Source organism: Bombina bombina, chromosome 3 (genome assembly GCF_027579735.1).
Source record: "Bombina bombina isolate aBomBom1 chromosome 3, aBomBom1.pri, whole genome shotgun sequence".
Classification (NCBI taxonomy): Eukaryota; Metazoa; Chordata; class Amphibia; order Anura; family Bombinatoridae; genus Bombina; species Bombina bombina.
This window is the reverse complement of record NC_069501.1, coordinates 672,427,674-672,445,649: the sequence shown is the minus strand read 5'-3', so window position 1 is coordinate 672,445,649 and position 17,976 is coordinate 672,427,674. Positions and strand designations below refer to the sequence as shown.

Below are 17,976 nucleotides of genomic sequence, written 5' to 3'. Positions count from 1 at the left end.
TGAACATTCGTGGCCAATCAGCCACTAGCAGAGGGTGTCAATCATCCTGATAGTATCGTATTGGGATGATTTCAGTCCGCCACCTAAAAGGTGGCAGAGAAGTTAAGTCTTAGGACCGCTGCTTCTTAACTTATGTTTCAGGCAGACCTGAAACTATCGGCGTAGAATGCAGCATCCGCTGCATAATAAATCTACCCATAAGAATTACCTTAACGCATAAGCAAACTTATATATGAAACTAGAGATGCCTTATAATATATAGATTAAGTGTGCCCTACTGCTAAGGCCACTAGCAGAATGGCTAGCTGTATAGCAACAGTCACCAATATTTAGAGGGAGAATCTCCAGAATGAAAAAAATAATTATGACAGATCAGCTCAGTAAACTGTGTCTTAATACTGCTTAGGCAAAATGTACAACTAAGATAAAAGAGTAATAGGTAACGAAGGGAGCGCTTAAAGCTTAATAGGAGATGAAATAGTATAGCAATACTTAAAACTGCATATAACTAATAGTGGATATAGATATGTGAAATAGATGACCGCGGTCTAAAATTAAAATTAAAATTTTAATAGAACAATCTTAGGTTAAAAAAACATTAGAAGTTAACATGGATCCATGATACATATATGAAAATTAAATAGGAAATAAGCTTACCAGTATGTCTGTATCTACGCGTTTCGGCCTATATCAAGGCCTTTCTCAAGAGTCTTGAGAAAGGCCTTGATATAGGCCGAAACGCGTAGACACAGACATACTGGTAAGCTTATTTCCTATTTTCTACAAAGTGTAAAAACTTTATTGCACCATTGTTTGTTTGTTTTCATTTACAGGTCAAAGAATTCTACATACGGTTAAAATGTTATTTTTTCACTGACAAGTTTGTTCCCAGTGTTTCCTATTGACACTAGTATTTAACCATCACCTGTTTTCATTTGGGAGCACGTTTTTATTGAATGTCCTTTTCAACTTCGTTTTCTATCACGACCACAGTTGTTTGCTACTACATTTATTGAACTTTTTTTGCGGATTATCATTTGGAGTCATTTGGATTTATTTTTGATTGAGGATTTGACTTTCTTCGTGGACACACATTTTTGCTCTTAAGCTTGGACTTTTAAGACTTATCCGATCCTCCCTTTTGGATCTTTTTTTGGATCACTTTTTTGGATCACCTTTCCAAACACCTTTTGCACACATTGCACTAATTTTACACAATTTTACACTAATTATAAAATGGTTATTGTTTTATATCGTCACTGACTTTTTTACCACTTGTTGTTATATTGTGTATCCCTATCCAAACTGCTAGATTTCTAGGCTGTCTGTTCAGGTCTGTATACTGTATCAGTCAGACTTCATTTGTTTTTAATCTTCATATATGTATCATGGATCCATGTTACCTTCTAATGTTTTTTTAACCTAAGATTGTTGTATTAAAATTTTAATTTTAATTTTAGACCGCGGTCATCTATTTCACATATCTATATCCACTATTAGTTATATGCAGTTTTAAGTATTGCTATACTATTTCATCTCCTATTAAACTTTAAGCGCTCCCTTCGTTACCTATTACTCTGTTCATATCCAGTCCGCTAGGGGACTATTTGGAGGAGAGCATTAGGATCCTACAGCGCTTAGTTTACCATACTCTATCAACTAAGATAAAAGTACAGAGCAGCATAATGTAGATTCAAGTGACAATTGTGTAGTATATTTATATTCTGTCAATTAAAGTACCCCTTTAGCTTTCAGCAATTCCAACTTGTAAACAACACTACCTGGAGTCTCTAATAGCATCCAGTTGTCATGGTATAATGTCTTAAGTTAAAGCCATGGACAAAGTACATGTAGTTTGCAGATAGTAGAAGCTGTAAACATTGAGGGAGAGAGGCAGCATTAAAACAAAGTCTGCTCCACAAGCCGACACCAACCATCAGATCTTGAAGCACTCCATTAAGGAAAGCCATCCCCAGGTATAAAGAATCTGGGATTTTGACAAAGAAGGCATCACATTCACCCCAAGGTGGCCCTAGAAGTAAGTGCTATAAAAAAAGTCCAAGGATGTTAGCTAAAACTTTTAAAAGGTCTCGACACAGTGGAATTAGGTAGATCCTGTAGTTGCGTAAGACCTTTAGATGGAAGGTTTGGCTGCTTTTTCTTTTTAATTCCAGGTACAAGGTTTGGCATCCATTTTCAACAGAAGCAGGGATCTCTACCTTAAGCGTGTCTTCCTCCATGTGGGACAATCCAGACACTTATTTTAGCTCTATTTTGCTGGTATCTGTCTCAACAAGTGCCACAAGTGAACAGTCATTAATTTTGATGTCTATCTGCCCTTTCGTAACAGGCTCTTTAGACTTCTTTTCCAGACATGGGTCTGGAAAAATAAGTTTTGCCAGGTCAAAGTACTTTGTTTGTGTTTGACTTGTTGTAAGAAATATGACATCTTTACAGGCTATTAAGTCTACCCTATACCTCAAATCAGTGGCCTAAGTGAAGGTTTAAATGGCACACAAACATATGCTGAGGGTATTTGCTAACACAAAAGATTAGGAACAATGTCTGCCAAACCTTGTATTTCATGATTTTTCCTGTTTGAATTGTTGTATGAGAATTGTGTGGAGCTCAGGACCCCCTGAAATAATATTGGGAAAGGCAAATATTGTTTAAATGACACCCCTATAATACCTTATGCCCTAGATCTTAGAGACAAATTTGATTCTGGTGGTATTAGCTTAGATTATTGGAAATATGACAATAAGGAAGTAAGTTTGACTATCAGGTCAGACTTTAAGGGTGACAAGGAGTGGACACTATCGCCATGGTAGCAGACTCTTAAGGAGTGAGCACAATATTATCTATATGACACACATGAACTAGTAGTGTCTAACTGTCAAAACTGTCAAAATGCACTGAGATAAGAGACAATTCAAGGTATTAGAAATGAGCATATGAGCCTACCTAGGTTTAGCTTTCTACAAATAATACCAAGAGAGCAAAACAAATTTAATGATAAAAGTAAATTGGAAAGTTGTTTAAAATTCCATGCCCTTTTGGAATCATGAATGTTTAATTCTGACTAGACTGTCCCGTTAAGTATTTGTATGTTTTACTGTATAATTACTGTACATATTTCATATTCCTATGTTCACTTACAAGATTTACCTTTTATTGTACATACATGTTTTTATATATATATATATATATATATATATATATATATATATATATATATATCTATATCTATATCTATATATATATATATATATACCTGTATATCTATTCCTATAGATATATAGGTATATATATGTATTTTACCTGAACAGTATTAGATATATATATATATATATATATATATATATATATAATAAAATGCACATTATTGACTATGCGAAGAGCAAAGGAATGTAAAATATGTGTAACGAGCATTGGGGTTCGCAATTTAGGACTAACGGGATCGGGTTAGTGCACATGAAGAATTGCTATCTAAAAATAATAGTATGTATAATAATTTCTCTTTTTTAAATATTTAATTTTTCCGTATATATATTTATATATAAATATATTTATATATATTCATTTTAATACTTCAGTTGAACATAGCAATTCATCATGAGTGCTAACCCGACCGCATTAGTCCAAGTTGCATACCCTGATTCAAGTTGCGGATATTTTACATTCCTATGGTCTTCACATAGAAAATAATGTTCTTTTTATTATTAAATATATATATATATCTATATATATTTGATACTGTTCATGCAAAATACATATCCATACCTATATATCTATATGAATAGATATACAGATATAGGTAAATATAGAAATATATATTTACAATAAAAAGTACATTGTTTTTTAAGTAAAGAACATTGGAATGTGATATTTTCATAACTTCTGTCGGGTTTGCACGCGAGAATAGGTATTAGTTATTTTTCAGTTTCTCTATTGACTTCTTCGAGGAGAATATGTTAACGCAGTCCCAATATTTTGGTTAGAGCATATCGGGTTTCTTCGCGTGCAAACTTTTTACTTTCAACTTGTAATATGAGTGCAACCCGAAAATAGCTTTAGTCTGGTGAAGTTAATGCATGAGCGGGAAGGCAAAATAGCGCTCCACTCGTAGTCTATCCCTATATAGGCAATATAATAAAGACTAAGGGGCAAATTCATACAAGTGTGAGCGGACATGATACGATGTAGCGTATCATGTCCGCCGCACATCGATAAATGCAGACAGCATAAGCTGTTGGCATTTATCATTGCACAATCAGTACTTCTGAATGGCTTGTGCAATGCCGCCCCCTGCAGATTCGCTAGCAGGAGGTGTCAATCAGCCCGATCGTATAGGATTGGGCGGATTGATGTCCGTAACCTCAGAGCAGGCGGACAAGTTATGGAGCAGCGGTCTTTAGACCGCTGCTTCATAACTGCTGTTTCCGTCGAGCCTGAAGGCTCGTGCCGAAACAGGGGCATCAAGCTTCATTCAGAGCTTTATAATTCGGCCCCAGTTTATGCATTTTTGGTCTCAACTCTTTAAACCACGTTTCTTTTACATACAGTACCTGTGCTTTATTATTGGAAAATATCTTGTTTGACAGTTATACTGTATAAGTTTATTATAAATACACAGTCCTCTTTTTGCTACAGAAAATCTATTGACTGTCACCCGAAGGGATGAATTAGAAAAGCAGCTTATTGGATATGTTGCAGGATGGGGCTACATTTATTCCAATAGAAAGACCACAAATTTGCAACACACTCTAGTAAACATTATGGTAAGCATCACGTTTTACTTCTTTAAATCTGAACTTTGCCTTGGAATCATATAGATGACACTATAACAGCAATACTGTTTTTTAAACACAAAGACAGATAAAAAAAAAAAGTGCTGCAGATACTTTTTTATTCCTAAAACATGTGATTGATACTGTTGTTTTATTGTTGCCAGTTTATTACAGTTTTTCTTATTTCTCATTGAACAGCCAACACATATATGCAACATCCAAAGACATTCAATTAAGTTTACAGAAAATATGTTCTGTGCTAGAGGTAATAAATCAGATGCGTGTAAAGGTAAGTGGTTTGCCTAAAAAACATGACCTAAGATAACAGTTTTGTAAAAAAGCAACAACAAAAATGCATTCAAAATGTCGCAGCCCACTCTAACATATATACAAAAAAGAAAACTTGAAGATAAAAGTCAAATAAATATGAGTTGACCTCTCCAATAGTAAGAAAGGATACTTCACAAGGACAATAGAGTTTGTCTGAATTCCACAGGCTGAACTGAGGTGTAGGTAAAAAATCCAACCACACTTCTAGAACACCCACTAGTACCAGTAGCGGGGGCCGGTGTCCTGTCGAAAACTTAAAGTCGGAAGTGACGTAATTGGAGATTTCAAAAACTTGGAGTTTTCGACAGAACACCGGTGCTTCAATAGAGGCAAACTAAGTGACCACCTTAGGGCGCCCCTGCAGGGGGGGGTGCAAATTTAGTGCATGACATAATATTTTTTTTAATGTGTATTTATTTTTTGCTAACTAAATTGGGCTTCAGGGGCTATATGCATTGGCATACAGGTAGAATAGGAGGGGGCTTCCCTAAAATATAACAGCTGGAAGTATCTGGATAAAATATCTCACTGCACAGCCCCTGCACTTTCTGCAAAACCTTAGCAGCCTTCATAAATGTTAGTGGAGCCCATGACAGCAGTGGGGCTCACCTCTCCACAGCCTAATGGGTATTACTGAGGCTGATGGGCACTAGTAGGAGTAGCTTTAAAACACTGCAAAACATCAGTGCAATATCTTCTCATGCACCATGTTTGATGATGACGCTGTGCTCAGTATTAGTGTATAGGCACCCATATTTATTATACAGGGCAGCCTGTTCTGTTTTTTAGTATTTGAACCTTCAACACCATTATACAATGTGGCATATAAGTTCTTAGTACAGAAATGTTGTGTTTATTGGTGTATAAATGTTCATTATCACTATACAGTGACACTTTTCCACTGCAAGTTAATGTGATCTATTATGGTGCTTGGAAAATTAATACTTATGGGAAAATGTATCAAAACACATTCACAGCTTCTGAGAACTTGCAGTTCAGGCTTGCAAGATTGAGTCTATGGGGGGTAGTTATCAAGCCGTCTACTTTTCTGGCTTCGCCGGCCCAATACGTCCGCCTAAGCTCGCCTACCTTCGCCGCCGCGGACCTTAAAAAATACGCCTAAGTTATCAAATAAAGCTGTCAAAAAGCCGCGGGGCGATGAGCAGCGGACTGTGAGAGTTATCACTCATCCGATCTCGCTGCCCTTCGGCTTTTTCCCAGCTTTATTGCTAGCCTGTCACTAAGCACTCACACGAAACTGCACTGTTCTACCCCCTATACCGGCGCCCCGGAGCCTCCCGCAACTAAATAAAGTTACTAACCCCTAAACCGCCGCTCCTAGACCCTGCCGCAAGTCTTATAAATGTATTAACCCCTAAACCGCCGCTCCCGGACACCGCTGCCACCTACATTATACCTAGTAACCCCTATCCTGCCCCCCCTATACCGTAGCCCTCTATTATAAAATTATTAACCCCTATCCTGCTGATCCCGCACCTCTCCGCAACTAAATAAATAGTTTAACCCCTAAACCGCCGCTCCATGAACCCGCCGCAACCTATATTAAACCTATTAACCCCTATCCTGCCCCCCCTACACCGTCGCCACCTATAATAAATTTATTAACCCCTAATCTGCCCCCCCTACACCGTCGCCACCTATAATAAATTTATTAACCCCTATCCTGCCCCCCACTACGCCGCTGCCACTGTAATAAAATGATTAACCCCTAAACCTAAGTCTAACCCTAACGCCCCCCTAACTTAAATATTAATTAAATAAATCTAAATAAATTAACTCTTATTAACTAAATGAATCCTATTTAAAACTAAATACTTACCTTTAAAATAAACCCTAATATAGCTACAATATAAATAATAATTATATTCTAGCTATCTTAGGATTTATATTTATTTTACAGGTAACTTTCAATTTATTTTAACCATGTACAATAACTATTAAATAGTTATTAACTATTTAATAGCTTACCTAGCTAAAATAAAGAGAAATGTACCTGTGAAATAAATCCTAACCTAAGTTACAATTACACCTAACACTACACTATACTTTAATAAATTATTCCTATTTAAAACTAAATACTTACCTGTAAAATAAACCCTAAGATAGCTACAATGTAATTAATAATTATATTATAGCTATCTTAGGATTTATATTTATTTTACAGGTAACTTTGTATTTCTTTTAGCTAGTTAGAATAGTTATTAAATAGTTATTAACTATTTAATAACTACCTAGCTAAAAGAAATACAAAATTACCTGTAAAATAAATCCTAACTTAAGTTACAATTAAACCTAATACTACACTATTATTAAATTAACTAAATAAACTACCTACAAATAACTACAATTAAATACAATTACATAAACTAACTAAAGTACAAAAAATAAAAAAAGCTAAGTTACAAAAAATAAAAAAGTAAGTTACAAACATGTTAAAAATATTACAACAATTTTAAGCTACTTACACCTAATCTAAGCCCCCTAATAAAATAACAAACCCCCCCAAAATAAAAAAAATCCCTACCCTATTCTAAATTAAATAAATTTCAAAGCTCTTTTACCTTACCAGCCCTTAAAAGGGCCATTTGTGGGGGCATGCCCCAAAAAGTTCAGCTCTTTTGCCTGTAAAAGAAAAATACAACCCCCCCAACATTAAAACCCACCACCCACATACCCCTAATCTAACCCAAACCCCCCTTACAAAAACCTAACACTAATCCCCTGAAGATAATCCTACCTTGAGTCGTCTTCACTCAGCCGAGCCACCGATGGAACTGAAGAGGACATCCGGAGCGGAAGAAGTTAATCCTCCAAGCGGCGCTGAAGAAATCTTCCATCCGATGAAGTCATCATCCAGGCGGCGCTGAAGAAGTCTTCGATCCGGCCGATGTCATCTTCAAAGAGGCGCTGAAGAGGTCTTCTATCCGGGCGAAGTCATCTTCCAAGCCGGGTCTTGAATCTTCCTTCCGCCGACGCGGAACCACCTTCTTCACCGACGGACTACGACGAATGACGGCTCCTTTAAGGGACGTCATCCAAGATGGCGTCCCCTCAATTCCGATTGGCTGATAGGATTCTATCAGCCAATCGGAATTAAGGTAGGAAAATCTGATTGGCTGATGGAATCAGCCAATCAGATTCAAGTTCAATCCGATTGGCTGATCCAATCAGCCAATCAGATTGAGCTTGCATTCTATTGGCTGATCGGAACAGCCAATAGAATGCGAGCTCAATCTGATTGGCTGATTCCATCAGCCAATCAGATTTTTCCTACCTTAATTCCGATTGGCTGATAGAATCCTATCAGCCAATCGGAATTGAGGGGACGCCATCTTGGATGACGTCCCTTAAAGGAGCCGTCATTCGTCGTAGTCCGTCGGTGAAGAAGGTGGTTCCGCGTCGGCGGAAGGAAGATTCAAGACCCGGCTTGGAAGATGACTTCGCCCGGATAGAAGACCTCTTCAGCGCCTCTTTGAAGATGACATCGGCCGGATCGAAGACTTCTTCAGCGCCGCCTGGATGATGACTTCATCGGATGGAAGATTTCTTCAGCGCCGCTTGGAGGATTAACTTCTTCCGCTCCGGATGTCCTCTTCAGTTCCATCGGTGGCTCGGCTGAGTGAAGACGACTCAAGGTAGGATGATCTTCAGGGGATTAGTGTTAGGTTTTTGTAAGGGGGGTTTGGGTTAGATTAGGGGTATGTGGGGGGTGGGTTTTAATGTTGGGGGGGGGTTGTATTTTTCTTTTACAGGCAAAAGAGCTGAACTTTTTGGGGCATGCCCCCACAAATAGCCCTTTTAAGGGCTGGTAAGGTAAAAGAGCTTTGAAATTTATTTAATTTAGAATAGGGTAGGGATTTTTTTTATTTTGGGGGGGTTTGTTATTTTATTAGGGGGCTTAGATTAGGTGTAAGTAGCTTAAAATTGTTGTAATATTTTTAACATGTTTGTAACTTACTTTTTTATTTTTTGTAACTTAGCTTTTTTTATTTTTTGTACTTTAGTTAGTTTATGTAATTGTATTTAATTGTAGTTATTTGTAGGTAGTTTATTTAGTTAATTTAATGATAGTGTAGTATTAGGTTTAATTGTAACTTAGGTTAGGATTTATTTTACAGTTAATTTTGTATTTCTTTTAGCTAGGTAGTTATTAAATAGTTAATAACTATTTAATAACTATTCTAACTAGCTAAAATAAATACAAAGTTACCTGTAAAATAAATATAAATCCTAAGATAGCTATAATATAATTATTAATTATATTGTAGCTATCTTAGGGTTTATTTTACAGGTAAGTATTTATTTTTAAATAGGAATAATTTATTAAAGTATAGTGTAGTGTTAGGTGTAATTGTAACTTAGGTTAGGATTTATTTCACAGGTACATTTCTCTTTATTTTAGCTAGGTAAGCTATTAAATAGTTAATAATTATTTAATAGTTATTGTACATGGTTAAAATAAATTGAAAGTTACCTGTAAAATAAATATAAATCCTAAGATAGCTAGAATATAATTATTATTTATATTGTAGCTATATTATGGTTTATTTTAAAGGTAAGTATTTAGTTTTAAATAGGATTCATTTAGTTAATAAGAGTTAATTTATTTAGATTTATTTAATTAATATTTAAGTTAGGGGGCGTTAGGGTTAGACTTAGGTTTAGGGGTTAATAATTTTATTACAGTGGCGGCGGCATAGTGGGGGGCAGGATAGGGGTTAATAAATTTATTATAGGTGGCGACGGTGTAGGGGGGGCAGATTAGGGGTTAATAAATTTATTATAGGTGGCAACGGTGTAGGGGGGGCAGGATAGGGGTTAATACATTTAATATAGGTTGCGGCGGGTTCAGGGAGCGGCGGTTTAGGGGTTAATACATTTATTATAGTTGCGGTGGGCTCCGGGAGCGGCGGTTTAGGGGTTAATATGTATAGAGTAGCTTGCGGTGGGCTCCGGGAGCGGCGGTTTAGGGGGTAATAACTTTATTTAGTTGCGGCGGTGTAGGGGGGGTCAGATTAGCGGTGTTTAGACTCGGGGTACATGTTAGGGTGTTAGGTGTAGACAGCTCCCATAGGAATCAATGGGATGTCTGTCAGCAGCGAACTTGTACTTTCGCTATGGTCAGACTCCCATTGATTCCTATGGGATCCGCCACCTCCAGGGGTGGCGGTTTGAAAACCAGGTACGCTGGGCCGTAAAAGTGCCGAGCGTACCTGCTAGTTTTTTGATAACTAGCAAAAGTAGTGAGATTGTGCCGCACTTGTGTGCGGAACATCTGGAGTGACGTAAGAATCGATCTGTGTCGGACTGAGTCCGGCGGATCGAAGTTTACGTCACAAAATTCTACTTTTGACGGTCTCGAGCCTTTGATAACTAAGGCGAATCAGCCTCGCCACAAATACGCTGCGGAATTCCAGCGTATTTGAGGTTGACGGCTTGATAACTAGACCCCTATGAGGCCGATTTACCAACATGCTGACAGCATACGCTGTCATTGCACAAGCAACTGGTGAAATTTAACATTGCACAAGCAGTTCTGGTTAACTGTCTGTGCAATGCCGCCCCCTGAAGATTCGCAGAAGGCTTTCGTGGAAACAGGGGTATTCAAGGCCATTCGGCCCTTGATAATTTGGGGGGGGGGCAAAAAGTGTCTTTGCCTGTGTTGGCAAAAATCCTAGTACTGGCCCTGACCAGGAGACAACTTTTGTTCTATCCAGCATGACGACTTTACCATGATAAAATAGAAATGCAAATATTTCACAATTACAAACATTTTTATAAATGTTTTGCTAGTGCATTTCCTAAGTGTTATGGATGAAATTACTGCTTTTCCACGTTGTTAGCAATTGCTGTTGCAAGACATTGGGGCATATTTAACAATGTGCGAGCGGACATGATACACATCGCTGCCCATCGATAAATGCCGACAACATATGCTATCGGCATTTATCATTGCACCAGCAGTTCTTGTGAACTGCTGGTGCAATGTCGCTCCCTGCTGCAGATTGGCCGCTAGCAGGGGGTGTCAATCAACCCGATCAAATTCGATCGGCTTGATTTCTGTCCGCCACCTCAGAGCAGACAGACAAGTTTTTAGACCGCCGCTTCACAACTTCTTGATAACTTCTGAAACAAGGGGCCTCAAGCTCCATAAGGAGCCTTATATTGATGCAACTATAGATAATAGCAGGAACTTTCACTAACACGCTAGATAAGCATGATGCTCAATAAATTTAAAACATGATACTATCTTTACAGCAATGCACCTTAGCAACCTCATGAGATTCTATGAAGTTAGGCCAATTACTTTGTTACTTAATTTTGTGCATATTCATTTATATTTCAACATTACTTCCTTAATGCTAACTCTGATGTCCACAATACACATTTGAAAAATCAGGGAGGTTAAATGGAGATTCAAAACCTTCCTCTTCTATCTTTGAGGTATATTCAAATTAAAGGGCCATAATAGTCGAAACATTACATGTTCTAATTCATTAGAGCATTTAATTTTAAGACTATCAACCCTACACTACTGTGTGCTTAACCTCTTTACACCATATGGACATAGGCACTATGTCACACAGTACTCTGCCCAATGCACTGCATAGTACCCATGTCCAACACTGAGGTGCATATTGCAGTCCCCACTGTCAGCTTAGACAGCAGAAGCCCACCAGGGGGCAGAAGGCATCTACCTTCATATGGTAAGGGAGTAGTGATTGTGGCAGGGCGGGGGTTTAAGAGCTGTTGGGGGGGGGATTAGGGAGGTGGCAGGGTGAGGGGGGATCCCTACAGAAATTTTAAATTAAAAAAAAAATTACGAAAGCTCTAAACTGTATTAGCAGACTGTCTGCCAGTACCCAAGATGGTGGTGACTAGTTGGGGGAGAAGGAAGAGAAGTCATTAGGAGGGATCAGGAGGTGGGAGAGTAATCCCTACACTAGAACAGATATATTAACCTTACAAGTTAAAGGGACAGTAAAGTCATAATTAGACATTCATGATTTAGACAGCACATACTATTTTAAACAACTTTCCAATTTACTGCTATTGCTTCTTTGTCTTGTTATCCTTTTCTGAAATGTTTTTCTAGGTAAGCTCAGGAGCAGCAAAGAACCTAGGTTCTAGCTGCTGATTGGTGGCTGCATATATATACCGATTGCCATTGGCTTACCCCAGGTTCAGTTAGAAACCAGTAGTGCATTGCTGTTCCTTCAACAAATGATACGAGGAGAATTAAACAAATTTAAAAAATAGAAGTAAACTGTAAAGTTGTATGTTCTACCTAGACCAAGAAAGAATTTTTTGGGGTTTCATGTACCTTTAAAGGGACAGTAAACCCAACATTTTTCTTTCATGATTTAGATAGAGAATACAATTTTAAACAACATTCCAATTTACTTCTATTATCTAATTTGCTTCATTCTTTAGATATCCTTTGTTGAAGAAATAGCAATGCACATGAGTGAGCCAATCAAACGAGGCAATTATGTGCAGCCACCAATCAGTAGCTACTGAGCCTATCTAGATATGCTTTTCAGCAAAGGAGCTCAAAAAAATGAAGCAAATTAGATTATAGAAGTAAATTAGAAAGTTGTTTAAAATTTGCATTGCAAAGAAAAAATATGGGTTTCATGTCCCTTTAACTGAATAACCCCTTCACTGTTAGGAATTTCAGAAGTGTGGTGCGCAGCTGCAATTAGCGTCCTTCTAATTGCCAAAAAACAATGGCAAAGCCATGCATGTCAGCTATTTCTGGACGAAGGGGACCCTAGAGAAGCTTATGCCTGCAGTAATATTGTGTAAATAATTTCAGTGGGAAACCCAAAGTTTGCGAAAAAGTTAAGATTTTTTTTATATGATTGTATTCAATACATTGAGCTGTCTTCTTTAAAAATATGTATAGTTTTCATAGGTAAATTAGGTAAATTATAAAAACAAAGGCTCTATTTCTGTTTAACCCCTTAGTGACCGAGGACGTGCAGGGTACGTCTGAAAAAAAAAAGGCAGTTAACGCCTGACGACGTACCCTGCACGTCCTCGGCTAAAGTGAGTGCTGGAAGCGATCAAGATCGCTTCCAGGCACTATTACAGTACTGCAGGGATGCCTCGATGTCTGGGCATCCCTGCAGTGCTGTTACGGAGTGCCGGAACCGGAGCGATCACTCCCCCTTGAGTGATCACTTCCGGTTTTGCTCCACGTGGAGCCCGGCAGTGCAGCAGAGCATCGGAAGCGATCGGACACGCTTCCGATGCTCTGCTAGTGTGCTAAGTGCCTTGGTGGGTCGAGGCACTTAGTAAGTAAATAAATTAAATAAAAAAAAAAAAAAAAAAAAACGGTAATAAAATAAAAAGCCCCCACATATAGCCCCCCCCTCCCCCATGAGGCTTCCAAAATGGCGATGCCCGGTGCATCATGGGGCCTCTGGGGGTGTCCCTAGCCTGTCTCACCATAGGGGCAAGCTAGGGTCACCCAATCTGAGCCTTCTTAGAAAAAAAAAATAATAATAATAAAATCTCCCATTTGTCTGATCAGGTCAATATTTGTAAATATTGACTCTGATCAGTGTGGATCTCCCTCCCTCTCCTCACTTGCTATTTTGTTGGAGAGAGAGAGAGACCTGTATTTCAGCAGAGAGAGATTTATTTCTTTTATTTGTTAAAAAATTTAAAATCCAAAGGCTCTTTTCAGAGCCATTAACCCCTAGCTTGCCAGTGATCACTATAAATCACTGGCAGTAGCACAGCTGCACTTTTTTTTGCTGTCTGTGCATTTTTTTAGGGGTTAATTTTTGTTGTTGTATTTTTTTTTAAAAACCCAAAGGCTCCTTTCAGAGCCATTTAGCTAATTTAATTTAATTTAAAGACTATTTAACCCCTAGCTTGCCAGTGATCGCTATACATCACTGGCATTAGCATAGCTGTACTTTTTTGCTGTCTGTGCATTTTTTAGGGGTTAATTTTTGTTGTTGTATTTTTTTAAAAACCTAAACGCTCCTTTCAGAGCCATTTAGCTAATTTAATTTAATTTAAATAGTATTTAACCCCTAGCTTGCCAGTGATCGCTATAAATCACTGGCATTAGCATAGCTGTACTTTTTTGCTGTCTGTGCATTTTTTTAGGGGTTAATTTTTGTTGTTGTAATTTTTTAAAAACCCAAAGGCTCCTTTCAGAGCCATTTAGCTAATTTAATTTAATTTAAAGAGTATTTAACCCCTAGCTTGCCAGTGATCGCTATAAATCACTGGCATTAGCATAGCTGTACTTTTTTGCTGTCTGTGCATTTTTTTAGGGGTTAATTTTTGTTGTTGTAATTTTTTAAAAACCCAAAGGCTCCTTTCAGAGCCATTTAGCTAATTTAATTTAATTTAAAGAGTATTTAACCCCTAGCTTGCCAGTGATCGCTATAAATCACTGGCATTAGCATAGCTGTACTTTTTTAAAAAAAAAAAACAAAGGCCATTTAGTTAATTAATTAATTTTGGTTTTCTGTGACAGATACAAAAATGTCACAGAAAAGATATAGTGCTGAGGAGGCGTATGCCATCCTTGCGTCAGAGTCAGATGCCTCTATGTCTGACTCAGACCCCAATTTTGACCCTGCCATATGCTCAGATACATCATTAGATGCAGTCTCAACTGATAGTGATGTATCTGTGGCTGCTAGCCCCCCTTCGAGCCCCCCTGCTAGCCCCCCTGCCAGCCCCCCTGCTAGAAGGAGGCGTGTTGCTGCCATTGCCGCTGAAGAGTGGGTAACGCCTCATCTCCAGAGGCCAGATATCCCACCCTTCACAGCAAATGCTGGCATAAATATAGATGTGGCAGGTTTTAGCCCCCAACAGTTTCTGGAGGTGTTTCTGGGTGATGATGTATTGGGGAACATTGTCGCCCAAACTAATTTATATGCCCATCAGTACCGTGCTGCAAAGCCTGAAACATATTTGGCAAAGCAGCAATGGGCCCCCATCAATGTGCCAGAATTTAAAAAATTCTGGGCATTGACTATGCTGATGGGCATCATAAAGAAACCCTCTGTTCGCTCCTACTGGAGCAGTAGCCCCATCTGCTCTACCCCCATTTTCTCCCAGAGTATGTCGAGGCAGAGATATGAAATGATTCTTCATTTCATGCACTTCAGCGACAACAGCCTGTGCCCCCCTAGGGAGCATCCCCAATTTGACAGGCTGTATAAAATCCGCCCCCTGATTACCCACTTTTCTGCCAGGTTTGCAGAGGCTTATACACCTGGAAGGAATATATGCGTTGATGAATCCCTGATGAAGTATAAGGGAAGGCTGGGATTCAAGCAGTATATTCCTTCCAAGCGCTCCAGGTATGGGGTAAAGGTGTATAAGCTCTGTGAGAGCGAGACTGGGTATACTCAGGCCTTCCGGGTGTATGAGGGAAAGGATAGCCACCTTGACCCTCCAGGTTGCCCAGAACATATGGGAACCACTGGCAAGATTGTCTGGGACCTGATATTACCCCTAATGAACAAAGGGTATCACTTGTACTTAGACAATTTTTATACAAGTGTCCTTTTGTTCAAGCTACTGTATTGCTTTGATACAGTAGCTTGCGGTACTATTAAAAAGAACCGCAAAGGTTTCCCAGGACAACTTGTACGCACCCGGCTACGAAGGGGGGAGACCTCAGCTCTGCGCCAAGAGGAGCTGTTGGCACTTAAGTACAGAGACAAGAAGGATGCATACCTTCTTACCACCATCCACACAGAGAGGACGGTGGCGGTCTCTGTACGTGGCAGAGCTGAGATCATAAGGAAGCCAGTGTGCATCAAGTCTTATAACCGACATATGGGTGGGGTTGATCTGGCAGATCAGCTGCTGCAGCCCTACCTAATTATGCGGAAGACAAGGGCCTGGTACAAAAAGGTTGCAATTTACCTAATGCAGATTGCAACCCACAACGCTTTTTTGTTGTTCAAAAAAGCAAACCCCGGAATGAAACAGACTTTTTTACAATTTCAGCTCCAGATCATTTCGGGGATTTTGTACCATGATGCACCTGCTCCCCGGGCGGTGATGGGAGAGAGCAGAGTTGGGGCTACTCATTTTATTTTTAAAATCCCCCCTACTGCCGCAAAGCAGAGACCACAAAAAAAATGCAGAGTCTGTACCAAGAGGGGGCAGAGAAGGGACACTGTATATCACTGTCCTGATTGACCTGGACAGCCTGGACTCTGCATTGGGGACTGCTTCAAGCGGTACCATACAATGGTCAATTTTTAAAAAATAAATACATTTGCTGTTATTTTTTTTTTGTTATGTTTACTGTTAAATTTTTTGTTGTTATTTTTTTACTTTTAATTTGCCAGATTTTTACATTTCACTAATATATTTTTTTTCTAAAATGGGGCTGTTCTTTTTTTTTTTTTTTTACAAAAACCCCTGTCAAACCTATGCATGGGGGACATAGGTGTTCTCAAGGTGCCTTGCAGAAAACAACCTGTAGTATTTTTTTTGCACTAACTTACAACAGTCTCTCCTAAATCATAGTCAAAAAGCAATGTGTGTGTAAAAATGAAAATTGAAAAATTACCATCATACACTTTCTCCAATTTTTTTAGCTAAAACAGTTACTTCAAATGCATCAAAGCACACCATATACAATACCTTGGGGTGTCAACATTTCAAAAATATGCACATTCATGGCAATAAATAAAAGTGGGGTTTACAATAGGCCCCAAACTAAAGATAGGCCTATCAGAAGAAATACTCTCACTTAATAACTAAAATCACAAGTCATAAAATTGTAACATAACCTTCCCAAAATCCTGGCAAACCTATGCATGGGGGGCATAGGTGTACTCAGGGTGCCTAGCAGAAAACAACCTGAAGTATTTTTTTGCACTAACTTACAACAGTCTCTCCTAAATCATAGTCAAAAAGCAATGTGTGTGTAAAAATGAAAATTGAAAAAATGCCACCATACACTTTCTCCAATTTTTTTTAGCTAAAACAGTTACTTCAAATGCATCAAAGCACACCATATACAATACCTTGGGGTGTCAACATTTCAAAAATATGCACATTCATGGAAACAAATAAATTGGGGTATGTTAAAATACCCCCAAAAAGACAATAGGCAAAGAAAATATGTTAAATGTGAAAAAAAAATCACAAACGCATGTTGGACATTTGGCATTACACCCCCCGAACAAGCCAAGAAACTTATGCATAGGTGGTATCACTGTACTCAGGAGATGTTGGTGAACACATATTGGGGTCTTCTTTGGCAGTAACACATAACAGGAGCTGAGAATTCATGTCTAAAGTACAATGTGTGTGAAAAATAACACACGAAAAATGACTGCCTAATAGTTTGACAAAGAATTAGTGCATGGAAAGTGTTAAAATACCAGCATTTGAAATACCCTAGGGTGTCTACTTTTCAAAAATATATGGTTTGATGGGGGTAAATTACATTGGCCGGCTTCAGAAATGTCCTACATAGGACATGGGTGCATGGGATGTGAAAATTCCAAGTTGAAAAACTGGAATGCGCCCCCTAAAAATAAGGCCTTTTAGCCCCCAGAGAACCCAACACACCTATACATGGGTGGTATCACTGTACTCAGGAGATGTTGTTGAATACATATTGAGGTTTTTTTGGCAGTAACACATAACAGGGACTGAGAATATATGCCTAAAGTACAACGTGTGTGAAAAATAACACAAAAAAAATGACTACCCAAAAGTTTGACAAAGACTAGTGGTTGAAATAGTGCATGGAAAGTGTTAAAATACCAGCATTTGAAATACCCTAGGGTGTCTACTTTTCAAAAATATATGGTTTGATGGGGGTAATTTA

General features: G+C 38.5%; 1 protein-coding gene across 3 annotated transcripts in view; it reads left to right on the top strand.

Annotated features, from left to right (window-relative positions):
* The window catches only part of LOC128651869 (complement factor B), a 148,609-nt gene that overhangs the window by 121,509 nt on the left and 9,124 nt on the right, over window positions 1–17,976 (top strand). For 2 of the 3 annotated variants that reach the window (XM_053704846.1, XM_053704845.1), the window contains 2 exons: window positions 4,654–4,781; window positions 4,989–5,079. In XM_053704846.1, the coding sequence (XP_053560821.1) occupies window positions 4,654–4,781; window positions 4,989–5,079 (219 nt within the window). The remainder of the gene's footprint in view (window positions 1–4,653; window positions 4,782–4,988; window positions 5,080–17,976) is intronic. The other variant, XM_053704847.1, reaches the window with a different exon arrangement.